Source organism: Salvelinus namaycush, chromosome 18 (assembly GCF_016432855.1).
Source record: "Salvelinus namaycush isolate Seneca chromosome 18, SaNama_1.0, whole genome shotgun sequence".
Classification (NCBI taxonomy): Eukaryota; Metazoa; Chordata; class Actinopteri; order Salmoniformes; family Salmonidae; genus Salvelinus; species Salvelinus namaycush.
In genome coordinates this window covers 33,170,927-33,187,108 of record NC_052324.1, presented here as the reverse complement: position 1 = coordinate 33,187,108, position 16,182 = coordinate 33,170,927, and the positions used below count along the sequence as shown (strand labels likewise).

Here is a 16,182-nt window from a genome sequence, read left to right as displayed (position 1 = left end):
CCGCACGGCAAGCGGTACCAGAGCGCCAAGCCTAGGTCCAAGAGGCTTCTAAACAGCTTCTACCCCCAAGCCATAAGACTCCTGAACAGCTCCCCCTCCCTTTCTTTTACAGTGCTGCTACTGTTATCGTCTATGCATAGTTACTTTAATAACTCTAACTACATATTACCTCAACTAACCCAGTGCCCCCACACATTGACTCTGTACTGGTATCCCCCTGTATATAGTCTCACTATTGTTATTTTACTGATGAGCTTTAATTACTTGTTACTTTTATTTCTTATCTGTATTTTTTTTAAACGGTATTGTTGGTTAAGGGCTCGTAAGTAAGCATTTCACTGTAAGGTCTACACCTGTTGTATTCGGCACGCAACTAATAACATTTGACACACACACACACTTTACAATACAAATACTGTATTTGGATCCCCAGGTTTCTCTTCTGTGTTTGTGAGACTTGGTGGACATCTAAGCTTAGTTGGATATAATCATGTATTATGATCAATTGACCGTTTTGATTTTGCTTAGTGCAAACCTCGACTACATTCAAATAACCTGTAGCCAACATGCATATTGAGGTCTAAAAAATATAAAAGACCAAAACATAATATACATGTTTTAATAAGAAGTGCAAATACTAGTACTTTCAGCAAGCACATTCACAATACACCAGGGTCCAGTAAAACAACCTCTTGACCTCCCAACACACATCTCCCAACACAAACAAAATAAGTCAATGATCCTTAACACTCAAGAGTTCCAGATGGATAATATTTGGTGGACTACTTATCGTATAAAGTTCTTGGGGTAGAGTTTGAATAACTTTCCTTCCTGTGTGGGTTCAAACCCGTATTTCTCCAGCTGTTCCTTATCAAAGGAGCCTTCCTCAAAGTCTTTCTGGATCTGTGGGGCCACAGTCTCAGAGAACAGACCCTCAGGGGTGACAGCGGGCTCCGTTCCAGCCGGGGTGCGGTACGACACGTAGGGCTTGAGTTTGAATCCCTCCAAGTTTGGCACCACAAACTGAGGGATCATTGCCTGTACTGGAACAAATTTTCTGCTGGAGGTCAGTACTCCCGTTGGCTGTGCCCCTCTGCCTTTGTAGTGAGTCCTTGAGCCACGCTTGCTGGTGAATTCAGCCATACGATCTGCTCCTCTCACAAGGCCCCTTCGAAGAGCATTCAATACACCCATCGCATCGAAGAGTTTTAGTCTCGAGCTGGAGGACAAATCTGTATGGAGTCAATGAAATGGGTGAGATTACAACTGATAGTTTAAACCTACTCTGGAAACAATATTAAGCAGCTAACTCAATCACTGCAGTTCGCTCCTCAATGTGGTGAACCTAGGTACCTTTATGGTATCAGTTCTTTCACATTAGTTTAAATTAAGTAAATGAGACTAAGATGGAGAATGAGAAATCAATTGGTATATTCTTGACTTCAGTTTCCTACCCTGTGCAAATTAGTCAATTGTTGAGCAACTACTGCTTCGCTTTCTCGCTAGCTACTAGTAACTAACGTTAACGGTCGATGTTATCATGCTTGTACCGTTAACGTTAGGCACGACTCTAATTACCACATGTTCCATGTTGTGATTCTTCCTGAAGAGATGGCTAATAATTGAAAACGTCTGAACATTGTCCTCTGTCCATAGTTTCGTTGCTGGCTGTTATAACTAGCTACCTTGTATGTTGATAGCACGAGTTAACTAGCTAACGTTAGCTACTGTAGCTCGCAAAACACATGGCATGGGTTAACAACACACTCTCGGTTTCTAAACAGCTGTAGTGCGGACATTAATTGTTGACGTAGCTAGCTAGATCAACATTTGGATAAAACGCACGATAGTTACTAGCTACATGACTTCGATTAATCTCACTTTAGCGATAATACGTGGAAATTCTACACACTCACCTTGAACAGTGCCCACCGGAAGATAGAGCGCACACGAAGACACCGACCTCAGAATAAAACGTTTTGTTATTGGTTGGATTCAGTCAGTGGTAGCCAATTGGAATTCCAGATACTGGCAGTGATTTAACAAGGGCATGAAAATACATCTGTACAAGACTTTGACAGTGGAGAATAAAGTGGAACGTTTGGTAATACGAGCCAGTAAGTGAACATATTTTAATTTAACCATATAGTGTGGTGCAATTCCTTTGTGTTTATTTGACTGCATGGCAAATAAACTGCATAGCGGGACTTCGTATGTTTGTCTGTCAGTCCATTGAGCTCTCCGTGACAGTTGTTACCCAAATGGCCATATAGCCGACCGAGGTAAAGTTGGTTTTATATTCACACATTCGGACATTCAACAGACATTCGCCAAAAGCAATTTAAAAATCAATAAAGAATTCACCATTTGTCACAAAATCATCAAACTAGATATGATTTATTCTATAAATGTCTAGCATACTGTAATGAAACAGCAGGGAGCAGGTCTCGAACCCTCGACCTTCTAGCCCGAGGTCCGGCGCGCTATCGACTGGGCCGCAAAAGCATGCTCGTGTGGCAGTTTTGATTTCCGCGCTTATAAACCCAGGGTCGTTACAATACTTTTACAATCTGTTTTGAGTAGAAATTCCAGTTTTGATTTAATAGAAATACATCACATCTATCAAATGCCATTAAAAGCCGTATAAATCAATAACTAATTCACTGTTTGTCACAGAAACATCAAACCATGTATGATTTATTCTATAAATGTCTAGCATACTTTTACAACCTTTGCTTTGAGTAGAAATTCCAGTTTTGATTTGATTGAAATACATAAAATCTCAAATATTGCATTTAAAGATGAAGAGATCAATAACTAATTCAGTGATTGTCGCAGAAAAAAGTTAAAATATGCATTTATTTGCAATAACTTTAAAGAAATGTTAATTTCAAGTGCAATTTGTTCTACATGAAGTTACACAATGTTTGCAAATAGTTATTTCTGCAAGGAATGTGAATTGAAAGGGATATGGTAATACCTAATACCTTCACAGAACAGCGCAAACTGGCTCTAACCAGAATAGAAAGAGGAGTGGGAGGCCCCGGTGCACAACTGAGCAAGAGGACAAGCACATTAGAGTGTCTAGTTTGAGAAACAGATGCCTCACAAGTCCTCAACTAGCATCTTCATTAAATAGTACCCGCAAAACACCAGTCTCAATGTCAACAGTGAAGAGGCAACTCCGGGATGCTGGCCTTCTAGGCAGAGTTGCAAAGAAAAAGCCATATCTTTGTCCAGTAGACACTGGTCTGTTGAATGTCTAAAACCAACTTTACCTCGGTAAATAGCCGTCCACTGCCTGGACCTATGAGCACCAATTTAATATCTGGGATTAAATGTAATTGATTGGAAATATAGTCTTATTGTTCCATATTTCTTCAATAGATACATTAAGGCAAGGGAAACGTTCGTAGAGTGGTATGCCTGTGTTTTGTCAGTTTGTTGATCAAGCACAGCTAGGCAAAAAGTCCAGTTCTTGAAAACAATCCTGCAGTGCACCTGCTCAGTATTTTATGAACTTCGTTAGATCAGGCAAATTTGATATTTAATATACTCAGGTCTTATACAGGCCTTATTTGATTTGACTTTAAACCATTGTTATGCCTGTCATGAACAATCTGTTTACTTTGGTGTGTAGTGTAGCCTCCTTGTTTGGGTGAGTCTATTCAAGTATGCAAGTGCAGTGGCCAGAGGGTGTCTGGTTACAGAGTGCAGCAGAAAGACACACTGTGGCAGTTCTCTGTGACTACAGCCAGTGAGTGATCCAGTGTTCTCATTTCTAATCTGTTTTGTTAGGGGAAGTTTTGCCTTAATTACTTTTTAGGAGTTCAATAATTCACACAATGCACCTTTAACCCCATTCCCTTCTGATTAGGCCTATCACTGTATGGAATGATTGAAGTGTGGGAGAAAGACTTTCTGACATATTCTACAGTCTCTTCCACTGTGACCTTGTTTTGTTGTTGCCAGGAATGGATGACAAGGTGGATGACAAAGATGAGGACAGCTGCAGTACATACCCAGTAATAAACCAAGTTATATGTCTCCTACCCACTCTGAGGCAATAGTCTACCCTGTCTAATATGCAGTCTTTGATTCCATTCCTCTATCTAACCTCCTAAATGCTTGGTCATGAATACACATCAGCTGAATGTTGGTTTCCTTTTGGTTTTGTAGAGCCTGGTGCCTCCAGAATGCAACATTGGGTGGAGGACAGAACAGAGACTGCTATGCCATTGCCAGGTAGCTACCCAACACTTTCTTCTCCAGCACTTACTCTGCAAAAAATGCTTTTGTGGCTGTTCTTAGATCAGCATGCCAAAAGCCTACTGTTTCTGCATCCCAAATTGCTCCCAGAGTAGGCCTACTAGGGCTTTGGTCTAAAGTAGTGCATTTTATAGAGAATCGGGTGTCATTTGGGACAAACCCCTAGCCAATATATTAGTGTGGATGTGGTTTGGTTCACGCCAAATAATCATCTTCTTTTCCCCTCCCAGTGGACTGGTGTGCTGATCGTAGCTGTACTGGGAGTGTCTCTCATAGGCGTTGTTGTGGTTTTATTCTACAGAAGACACGAACAGTACAGTCTGTATTGCCTGCCTCCATTCCCTAATAACTGAAGAGCTTACTATTTGATTTAATTGTTAGAATCAGTTGTTGTACAGTAACTACCTACTTGAATTAGCAAATAATTGAAACCAAAATATTTGAAACCAGTAAAATAGTGAACATTGTTCAAGTTTGTAACATTGTAATGAACCCCCCCAAAAAACAGTAAATTAGCTCTAAAAGCCATTTAGGCCTAATATGTTCATGGCATGTTTCTGTATGTGTTTTTCAGAGGAGCAGCAGCCTCACTATTTCTTCAGGAGAAGAGACAAAGTTATGTTTTATGGCAGAAAGATCATGAGAAAGGTCAGTCCCTCACATATTTTGTCTAGTGTGTCTCCCATAACTGTTATTGCGTTATTGTCAGTATAAATAGCACATAGAGATACAGTAGATTGTCTGTATGTTAGGCTCTACTGTAGCCTGGTCAAGCGGACTGAGCACTGTGCTCTGGTTTCATTTCACTTGTCAGAATGTGAGCTACCGTGCGATCAGGCTGGTTCCACAGAGTATATTTAAATAAAAATATGTCTCCCTGTTTTTCTCCATACCAGGTGCAGACCTTGTCCTCTACCTCAACCCCTATCTCTACCTCAGGGTCCCAGAAGCAGCGAATCAGGAAGAGAACTAAAGTCCTGTCTATAGCACGAAAGTGAGTCATGACTACATTGTGTATTCAGATGATACCTGAAGTGATAACCTCTCTTTTCCTGATGATGAACAATTTGACCAAGTTTTGTTAGTTTTAAGGATGAGTTTGAACGCCACGCACTAAGGCTAACACTTTGTGTCCCAGATCCTACGCATTAGCAAGGAGCCTCCCACCCTGGTGGCTAAGGAGCCCCCTCCCTTTCTGCTGGAGGCTGACCTCAGAGTTTGACGTGCAGAACTCCCACCTGCCCTCTGAGGTGCTCTACATGCTCAAACCGCAAACATACGTCAACACCTAGACCAGGGATACTCAAATCTGGACCTTGAGTCCAGTTACACTGATAATTCTTATTCTTGCACTTTAATCCAGGCCGACATTGTAAAAAAGAATTTGTTCTTAATTGACTCGCCTGAATAATTATTATTTAAAAAAAAAAATAGGTTAAACAACAACAAACCCAGGACACATGGTGAGTTCAATTAACTACCAGATAAAAAATAAAACCAGAGTGTACCTAGACTCAAGATCCAGATTTGAGTATCCCTCACCTAGACTGAGTAAGTTATGGGTTCTCATGTTGTAAGGTGTTGCATTACCAACAGTTGTGTTAGCAAAGCCTGTGAGCGATAACCCATGTGTAATCCATCTCACCAGGGTCCTGGGCCACTTTGAGAAGCCTCTGTTCCTGGAGCTGTGTCGTCACATGGTGTTTGTGCAGCTCCATGAGATGGCGCCTCTCTTCCCTCCCGGGGACATCGACGACAGCATCTACGTGGTGAAAGATGGCCGTCTGGAGCTCTGCATACATGAGAGTGTAAGGTCTCCACATGCTATATCTATCTGGTGCTGGAGACAATGTTATTTCACCTCAATGAATAGGAAAATGACGAAGGTATTTGCAGTGATTGAAAGGAAATTGTATTCCATCTTTGACAAACATTTCGCCCCAAGGTCATGAGGTGAAGTGATCTCCGCCATTACGATGCGTTTACAACTACATGTATTATGCATGTAAAATTTGTCAGTCAAATGAAAATTAAATGTATTTTGTTGTTATAGGATGGGACAGATGTGGTTGTGAAGGAGGTGTTGCCAGGAGACAGTGTCCATAGTCTGCTCAGTATCCTGGATGTCATCACTGTACGTTACGCTTTCCACTCTGTCATTTACCCTTTGACTCAACTAGTGCATGTTTTTATATCCGCTCCACTCTGATAAGTACCGAAGACACAGGAGGCTGGTGAGGGGCAAACGACTCATAGTAATGGCTGGAATGGAAAACCATGTGCTTGATGTATTTTATACCATTCCATTTATTCCATTCCAGCCATTACAAGGAGCCCGTCCTCTGGTTTAAAGTGACACCAGCCACCACTGAACTAAGCTAGAATGAATTCCTCTCGTCCTCTACCACCTTATGCATCCCAGGGTCACTCAGCCCCCTACAAGACTATCTGCCAGAGCTGCAGCCCCTTCTACCATACTGCGTCTTCCAGCTGCTGCCTTCCAGTGTGTGTTTGAGAAATACCCAGAGACTCTGGTCCGCGTTATCCAGGTACTGTTACTATCAATGACAGACTGTGTGCGTCCCACTACTTTTCCTAGGGTGTCCTAGGGTGTGTCCCACTACTTTTCCTAGGGTGTCCTAGGGTGTGTCCCACTACTTTTGACCAGGGCCCATCTGATTCAGTGCCATTTGGGATGTGATCTGTAGATAGGGAAATCAGCGATTATATAATATCACTCAAATACTGGAGATTACACCCCTGACTGGTTTGTATGCAACTGAAACATTATTCTGTAGCTACACAGCTAACCGCAAGATACAAAATCGCTGAGTATTTAGTATTTTCAGGGACACAGCCTGGCTGTACTCTGTTCTGCTCTCCCAAAACAGTGGGGCCGTTGTTACTTTTTGTTGTCCTTTCTAGATCATCATGGTGTGCCTGCAGAGTGACCTTCCTAGCCCTTCACAACTACCTAGGTCTCACCACTGAGCTCTTCAATGCGGTATGAGACACGCACACACACACACACACATACATACATAGAGACCTCAATAATTGTCAAGTTGTCTAGGTGTTATAATTATTTCAGCTCTGCCCAAACTTGAAAACGGCTTGCTCAACACGTGAAGGATGCAAAGGGACAACTCAATTCCTTTTTAGTGTTTTATTATGGTTTTGATGCCATTTGTTGAATATGTTGAAACAGTTGATTTGTTGAATAGAGTAGTTGAATGACAGAGGAATAAGGAATAGGGAATAGGAATAGGTTGATAACCACTTGAGCGCCGGACAATGTTCTCCAAAATAGTGTTCTGAGGTGCCACCAAACCTCTTTTTCCCCCATGCATTCTGTGGTCAGAAAATATCCACAAAAAAAGAAGTCACCACTCCTACCAGAGTTAAACATGTAAATTGTGCTAAGCACTGGATGCAACATAATAAATAATTCCAAACATTACATACCAGTTGCATCTTTAGGGTTGAACAATGAGCTGTTTGTATGTCGAGGACCCAAGCAAAGCTAAGCCCAAACATTTTATACCCATGCTTATCTGCCAGGTGCGCATGTAAAAGTAGTCCCTCCAGAAATCCTGGCTCAATTTTTTAGTTCCACCCGTGTTTTTGGGGCCTGGAGTTCTTTAAAGGAAGAGCTGCCATTGTGCTCATGTTTTGAGTGTTCTGTTTTTTTTGCAACAATAATGAAAGATGATCCATGACTGGGTAATCTCGTGGGCAGACTACGTAAACATACATTGTATCATAGATCTGACAGACAGACACTGTATTTATACTATGGCTGCCGATAGCTAACGAGCAGCAATAGGTCTGGTGCTTGGGTTTTTCGACACTTGTTATTTGGACAAATTATGTTTTCGCAGGTTTTAGCATATTTTGAATTCTCAGAAGGGGTCGGGACATTCAGCCCATAGACTTTCCCATAACTTGCAAAGAGAGAGGGTGGAGCGCCTCGTTCCAGTTCCGCTCCTCATTCTAGCATCTCTTAATCTCTTCTTTTAACATGTATGGACCCAGCAGCTGACCAATTACTCAAGACTTTAGTTCTGGGTTAACCTGAGATTAATGACTGGGTATTTCATCTTTGAAGGGAATGCATAAACCTGATGGTTCTCTGTGTGTGTTGTGTTTCAGGAGAGCCAGGCAGTCCCCTTGGTGGCAGTGTGATAGGTGAAGCCAACCCTGACAGGGGTCTACACAGACAGCACTCCCGGTCTGAAGAGGCTGGGCCTGATAGAGGGGGTTCTCATAGACAGACTCAGTCTGAAGAGTCTGGCCATGAGAAGGGGCCTAGTGACACAGGTCAGTTATTATGGGATGGTCATCTCACTGGTCAGTCTCAGCATCATTGCATTGAATGATCATTTATCCTTTGGTTTTGCATATGTAATGCTTGTCGCCTGGAGGAGAAGAAGAGGACCAAGGTGCAGCGTGGTAAGTGTTCATATCATTTAATAAAATATGCAACACTAAACCAAACACGACAAATGCACAGTCCTGAAAGGTGACACAAACACTAAACCGGATACAACCACCCACAAACACAGGTGGGAACAGGCTACCTAAATATGATTCTCAATCAGAGACAATGAATGACAGCTGCCTCTGATTGAGAACCATATCAGGCCAGACATAGAAATACAACACAAGGACAACATAGAACACCAGACATAGAATGCCCAGCCAAACTCACGCCCTGACCAACCAAAACAGAGACATAAAAAGGATCTCTAAGGTCAGGACGTGACAGCATAGGGTTCCATAATTCAGGTAACTTTCTCTCCAAAAGACAAATCCCAGTTGAAAGATTCCTGAAATCAGCAGGGTATAAGCAGAAAATCTGGGAATCCTCCAACTGGGGTTTCTGGGAAAACATGGCAATTTTGGGAAAGCTACTGGAAATGTGAAACTCTAGTCTGGATTATGTCTGGATTACATTTGGAACACTTTATCATGTAAATATTGATCCAGATGCATGAATGTGGAGGCTGTTATGTTATGTCACTATGAACAATGGTGGCTTTCTGGAAACACATACTCATGGTGTTGCTGTATACTCATGGTGTTGCTGTATGGTGTTTCAGAGAATGGGGAGAGGAAGTGCTGTCTTTTAGATAGCAGCCCCACCACTAAAGGAAAGAGGTCTCGCTCTCAGTCCACTCCTGTGGCAGTGTCAAGTAAGCATCCATTACCTCATGCACACACACACACACACACACCTGTACTGTACAAGCCCTGCTCCGTGTGTCTGAATGCTCTCTCCTCACACTCTCAGGTGTCATGTCTGCTGACCTCAACATGACGTATCAGCGAGCCAGAATACGAGAAGCAGCAGCTAAAGCAGAGACACCACCAGAAATGATGTCATAATGTCAGGCATGCACTCTCTTATCTGCTTTAGCACATTAGTGTCAAGATCAATTCATTGTCATAGTTGATGAAAACACAAACACATCTCACCTCTCCTCTATAGTGTGCATGAGTACCGTCTGTCCAGTTGGCTGGGGCAGCAGGAGGACATCCACCGCATCGTTCTCTACCAATCAGACGATACCCTAACCCCCTGGACCCAGCGCTGCATCCGTCAGGCCGACTGCATCATCATTGTGGGACTAGGAGAGGCTGAGCCCACTGTGGGCGAGGTACAAAACGCACAGCCTTTAAGAAAAAAAAATCTTTAACCTTTATTTAACTGGGAAGTCCCATTCAGAAGACCTATTTTACAAGGGGAACCTGATGAAGGGCAGCTGAATAAATAATCAACATATAAAACCTTATCTGCCTAATTGGAATTAGGATAGTCAAGGGACTACTTTGTTTAAAGCAATATCTTATCAAGTGGAATTACTGGTAAAGAGTAATGAGTGTGTTTGTGTGTGTGTGGATTAGTGAAGTGTAAAGGGATTCTTAATTAGCTTTGTTAGGTTTAACCCCTATTAAAGTAAGTCTGTTAATTAGGGGTTGAATGACTGATGCTCTAGCTTAATGAGGAAGGAGATTAACAAAGCTTGTCTCTTTTACCCTTTAGAGACAGACTTTACGGTATGTTGCCTGTAAAATAAAAAATCTGGCAATATTTTTTAGAACCCAATTCATACAGTCCCATTTTTACCACATTCTCGCCAGGGTAAGCCTTTATGTCTCCTGTGCACATGCCGGCATGTTTAGGAGTATGAGTAGACGTGGGCCGATGTGGTCAGACATCTATTTTAATAAATCAACTGAATATACACCATCAAAAGAAATCCATTATTCATTTGTTTTAAGAAACATTCGAAGAATAATGAAATGCATTTTCAAAATAACAGAATGGCATATTTTGAGCTCAATTATGTTAAGGTTCTGTGCAGCCATGACGGCATCATCCAAATGAAATGTTATTTTGTTCATTTAAACAGACAAAACACACATACCCTGATTACAGTCAACACCCATATATTTTATAGTAAGAATATAATGGAATATAACGGAATAAAATACAAAGAATATTTTTTCCACACACAACTGTCATATAAAAAAAGGTGATATTTTGAAACTGAGCCCAAGGCAAGCTCATGATTTTTTAAATCCACGTTTCGTGTCTTTTCTACCCTCACTCTGCTTTGTTAAGGAGCAGGCATACGGTCTTACATTGAGTCTCTTCATCATGATACCCATAGAAAAGAATAGCTTGTGGTCATATTTCACAACCTCCACAGGCTTTTGGACTATTTAATTCTCTGCTGTCTGATTGCTATGAAGGGATAATATTGATGGGCACCCAATCCCTCTTAAACAGTGTACTTCTTATAAAGCTACTACTGAATGTTTGAACACATATGGATCTGGTCCAATAGTTTATTATTACATGATGGATAGGACATCGTGTGAGATGCAGCTTGTGACAGAAGACTTTAGAGTTTCACAGCTATTTGTATTTCCAGATAACATTTCCACCCAGCTGTCAGTGACATCATGACTTGGGATGTGTTCCAGATGGCTATGGGGCTCTGGTCCAAAGTAATGGCCTATATAGGAAATAGGGTGCCATTTGGAATACAACCTTAACTCCACTGTGGGTATGACCCTGTTGTCCCTGTGCTGTGGCCTCTGTCCCCTAGTTGGAGCGGATGCTGGAGGGCAGTGCTGTGCGGGCACAGAAGCAGCTGGTTCTGCTGCACAGGGAGGATGGTCCCCCGCCCTAGGGCACTGTTGACTGGCTCAACATGAGGAGCTGGATCTCCAAACACCTGCACCTCTCCTGTCCACACAGGGTCTTCTCCAAGAGGAGCCTGCCTAAACTGGTACCTTATATATATACACACACACACACACACACATACAAACAGGCACAGAGACACACAGGCAGACACAGGCAATGCAAGCACACGCACACACACACTTTTCCAAGAGCAGCGTGTCCAAGCTGGTACACACACACCTCAGCCAGAATAATCCCAGCTCCTCTCACTAGGGAATATTCAACCTACTTCTTGGTCTTGGTTCACTCTGCTTCACTGCTCATATGATGTAGGTCTCAGAAAGAAGCCTTTAAAGGACAGCCTAACCTAGTCTGCTTCCCAAATAGCACCCTGTTTCCTATATAGAGTACTACATAGCACTCAAAAGTAGTGTACTAGGGAATAGGGTGCCAATTGGGATGAATCACTAATTTGCAGACTCTTCCCCTCTACCCCTGGTCTTGTGTTCCTGCTGTGGTCCTGTGTGGTCATCCTCAGAGAGAGATGTACGAGCGTGCTTTCCAGAAGCCTCCGGACCGCCACTCTGACTTCAGCCGTCTGGCCAGAATACTGACAGGCAACACCATCACCCTGGTGCTAGGGGGAGGGGGTGCTAGGTACTGCTACTCTCTCTTTACCTCACACTCCAGTGTAACATGCTCATGAACATGCAGCACCATCAGTAGGACTTTTGAAGCTGATTAGATATGTAATCTGCAGTAGTCATATTATGATTTCTATGCTGCATATTGTTACAACTCTGCAATTATATAAAGACCATTATTTTGTGATTTTAGTCCCATGTAATGGTTTTTCCACATTTTTGCCTAACTTTACATTTATAGTATAGTGCTCTTAGTGTCTGTTTGCTCTGCATTACTCTCTCCTCTGTCTACCTTGCTGTGTTTCTGTGAGGCCTGTCTTTTGATTATGGCCTTTCTGTCTGTCTTGTCTACTTTCTGCTTCTCTTTCCTTTCTGCTCTGGCATGTCCAGGAGCTGGGTCAAGGTGGGTACTACTCACTCTAGTCCCCTAAATACTGCTCTACTTGAATGTCCACTAAAGGCTTCTTAGGCTGAACATCCCCCCCTTTCCCCTTATTTTACTCACACACTGACTGTGCTTATTGTACAGTGCTATTTTTTTGGAATCTGTAACCTAACCGTGGTCTGTGTTCCTCTATCCAGGGGCTGCTCTCAAGTTGGCATCCTGCGGGCGATCAACGAGGCAGGAATCCCTGTGGACATGGTGGGTGGAACCTCCATCGGCTCCCTGATGGGGGCGCTGTACGCTGAGGAGAAGAGCAGCAGCCGTATGAGGGTTCACGCTCGCGAGTGGGCCATGGTGAGTAGGTACAGGACCACAATGAAAATAAGTCAGTAGACTTTGTGTTTAGCATTTTTGATGATTTTTGATGTATGTATTGTTGTACTCCAGTGGCTGAGACAACTCTATATTTTAAATATGTCAAATAAAATTCAAGGAACTGGATTAAATGCATTAAAGAAGTTTACTGTATCTCTCTCCCCTCTCCATCCCTTGGACATGGGGTCCATCTTCAAGAATGTGTTCGACCTGACGTACCCTGTGACCTCCATGTTCTCTGGGGCTTCCTTCAACAGCATAAGCTCTGTCTTTAAGGACAAACAGATTGAGGTGAGACTGAGTAGGTTATACTGTAGTCCACTCCCAATGACAGGATTCCATTTCTAATAGTGACTGGTTAAAGAATAAGCCTCGTGCTGGTTTTTTTTGTGGTTAATATGACCACATGTCCTGAATTGTGCGGGACAGTCCTGCATTTTGGCCCTTTGTCCCACAACCAAACAATCATGTCCCGCATTTTATCAACAAATTCAAACACCACTAATTTAGATGGGTTGATTTGTCCTGCATTTCAGTCAGACATTCCAACTTGTCTCTTGCATTCACATTGCACATATGAAAAGATATACAGTTCCTTCAGAAAGTATTCATAGCCCTTGACGTATTCCACATTTTGTTGCGTTACAGCCTGAATTCAAAATTGATTCAAACATTTTCTCACCCATCTACACACAATGTCGCATAATTTTTTGCAAATGTATTAAATGAAATACAGGAGTATCTAATTTACATAAGTATTCACACCCCTGAGTCAATACATGTTAGAATCACCTTTGGCAGTGATTACAGCTGGGAGTCTTTCTGGGTAAGTCTCTAAGAGCTTTGCACACCTGGATTCTACAATATTTGCACATTATTCTTTAAAAAGTATTCATGTTCTGTCAAGTTGGTCATTGCTAGACAACCATTTTCATGTCCTGCCGTAGATTTTCAAGCAGACTTCAGTCAAAACTGTAACTAGGCCACTATTTATTATTAAATTTAAAGGAACATTTCAGTTTTTCTATTTCATATTCATCTCCAGCACCACCCCAACATCAACATGTGAAAATGGTGCATTTTTTTGTAGTTAAATGTAGGGAACATTCAATGTTATCTTGGTAAGAAACTCCAGTGCATATTTGGCCTTGTCTTTAGGTTATTGTCCTGCTGAAAGTTGAATTTGTCTCCCAGTGTCTGTTGGAAACCAAACTGAACCAAGTTTTCCTCTAGGATTTTGCCTGTGCTTAGCTCTATTCCGTTTATTTTAATTTAAAAAAAACTCCATAGTCCTTGTCGATGACAAGCATACCCATAACATGATGCAGCCACCACCATGCTTGAAAATATGAAGAGTGGTACTTAGTGATGTGCTGTGTGGGATTTGCCCCAAACATAACACTTTGTATTCAGGACATAAAGTTAAATTCTTTGCCACATTTTTTGCAATTTTACTTTAGTGTCTTATTGCCAACAGGATTCATGTTTTTGGAATATTTGTATTCTGTACAGGCTTCCTTCTTTTAGTTCCCCAGAGCTTAGACAGTTTGTTTATAAATAGTACAACGGGATAAGGTGGGAGCAGGTGAGTTCAGCTGTGTATTGACAGGGGTCGCATTTCATATTGAAAGTCAAGTGTTTTTTTGCTTCAATAGAGTGATCAGGGACATGCAACTATAGTTTTCCTTCAAAGAAAACGAATTAGTGCAACACATTTGGCCAAAAATAGCTTAATTTTCATCAGATGACAAGTAAAATGAGCTTACAATGAAAAAGCAAGGTATTTTTTGCGAAAACAATTCATGTCCATCATATTTCTAGAGCGTTGTCTGCTGATAGAATGCCATTTCATGAATTCTCATCCAAGTGGAAAAGTGCAGCTGAAGCACAAAATGAGTCTGATGCTGACCAGAAATTCCAATAAGAAGCATTTTAGATCTGTTTTTACAAAACACAGCAAGATATTCTATAATTCTGTGTTAACGCGACCTCTTGACTTGCTAGTTATCTAAGTAAGCAGCTGAATTAATAAGGTTACAGAGCATCATATTGTGTTAGCTTTCTGCCGTGTTTAAGAAGTCAAAACCCTTGAAACCATCAAATCCTCCTCTCCACCCTCTCAGGGTTGGCCGTCTTAGGCTCTGCACACTCCTGGATTGCATCCTACCTGGCAGGTCGCTCCTACCAGGTGGTGTGGAGAGGATCTGTGTCTCCACCACGTACTGTCACTACTGGTGTCCCCCAGGGCTCGATTGTAGGCCCTCTGCTCTTTTCTTTTTACACCAAGTCACTTGGCTCCGTCATATCCTCACATGGTTTCTCCTATCATTGCTATGCGGACAACACTCAACTTCTCCTTCCCCTCTTCTGACACCAAGGTGGCAGATATCTCAGCTTTAGGGCTGACCCTATTTAGTCGAGTGGTCGATTGTTTGGTCAATAGGCTGGTGGTCGACTGAGATTTCTTTAGTTGAGCAGTCGCAAATAAAAAAATGTAATCATGGCACACGAGACACCTGTCTGATTCGTGCCCATCTCAGTGGACTGACTAATCCATTGCGGAGGCCACGGGGATGGCAAAGTCCATCACTCTAAGACAGGCATTGGCAATGTAAGGCATGCGTGCTACGAGGGTATTTGCCTCTGCACACCAATAAATGTTATAAAATTGAGAAAATAAGTGAAATTGCATTTGTTTCAATTGCATTGGTTCTCCATAAATGGCTACTGCTTTGGACATGATACCGTTTGTGAGAGAGTATTCCTTAAGCCTACGGTATGTGTGAAGATAATGTGTCTTGGGTGTAATTTTCAAATGTTGAGTCAAGGAGGGCTTTGATGCACAAGGCACATCTCTCTCCAGAATGCACTCTTTCCGCCAATTTGTGTGCATTCCTTGTTTCATAACTGCATTGTGTGAACTGTTTTCCCTTTGATTGTTAGTTTAATCGTCTATCAATTCACCATTACATATGTCGTGACGTGACTATCATTAATGTGTTGATGGTTATTTTATCAATTCAATTAACTAGGTTGAACTATTACGTGATTAAATTAATCCTGTTACAATTAAACTCATTAGCAATCTTGGGGCACCACAGAAGTTTGTTTAATGAGTTACCATTTCCCGAATTAACTCAAGAATATATCGGAATATCGTTATCATACCAGTCATTCATCAATCATTTATTACCTTATATCAGTCTCATTCTGAACGTCATTGATTTCAAATCTGCACGAACCCTAGTCTAAATGATGACTCAGCGATACACAAATTGGCGTAATTATTTATTTATTTACTAACTAACTGA

The 16,182-nt window shown here is 41.8% G+C and overlaps 1 protein-coding gene and 1 pseudogene across 4 annotated transcripts; one reads left to right on the top strand and one right to left on the bottom strand.

Moving 5' to 3' along the window:
* Window positions 1–603: 603 nt before the first annotated feature.
* LOC120063371 (39S ribosomal protein L41, mitochondrial-like) lies at window positions 604–1,957 on the bottom strand. 4 transcript variants are annotated; one of them, XM_039013720.1, is made up of 2 exons: window positions 1,917–1,957; window positions 604–1,232 (listed from the first exon to the last, which is right to left on the bottom strand). In XM_039013720.1, the coding sequence occupies exon 2, from the start codon at window positions 1,192–1,194 to the stop codon at window positions 787–789; it is 408 nt and encodes a 135-aa protein (XP_038869648.1). In that variant the 5' UTR covers window positions 1,195–1,232; window positions 1,917–1,957; the 3' UTR covers window positions 604–786. The 4 variants fall into 4 exon arrangements, with proteins under 4 accessions (XP_038869648.1, XP_038869649.1, XP_038869650.1 ...); XM_039013721.1 differs by lacking the exon at window positions 1,917–1,957 and adding an exon at window positions 1,579–1,903; XM_039013722.1 differs by lacking the exon at window positions 1,917–1,957 and adding an exon at window positions 1,455–1,572.
* LOC120062918 overlaps window positions 1,695–16,182 on the top strand; it is a 40,374-nt pseudogene continuing 25,886 nt past the window's right edge.

Coding starts and splice junctions, on each gene's coding strand:
- LOC120063371 (XM_039013720.1), bottom strand. CDS start 1,194: ATGGGTGTATTGAATGCTCTTCGAAGGGGCCTTGTGAGAGGAGCAGAT.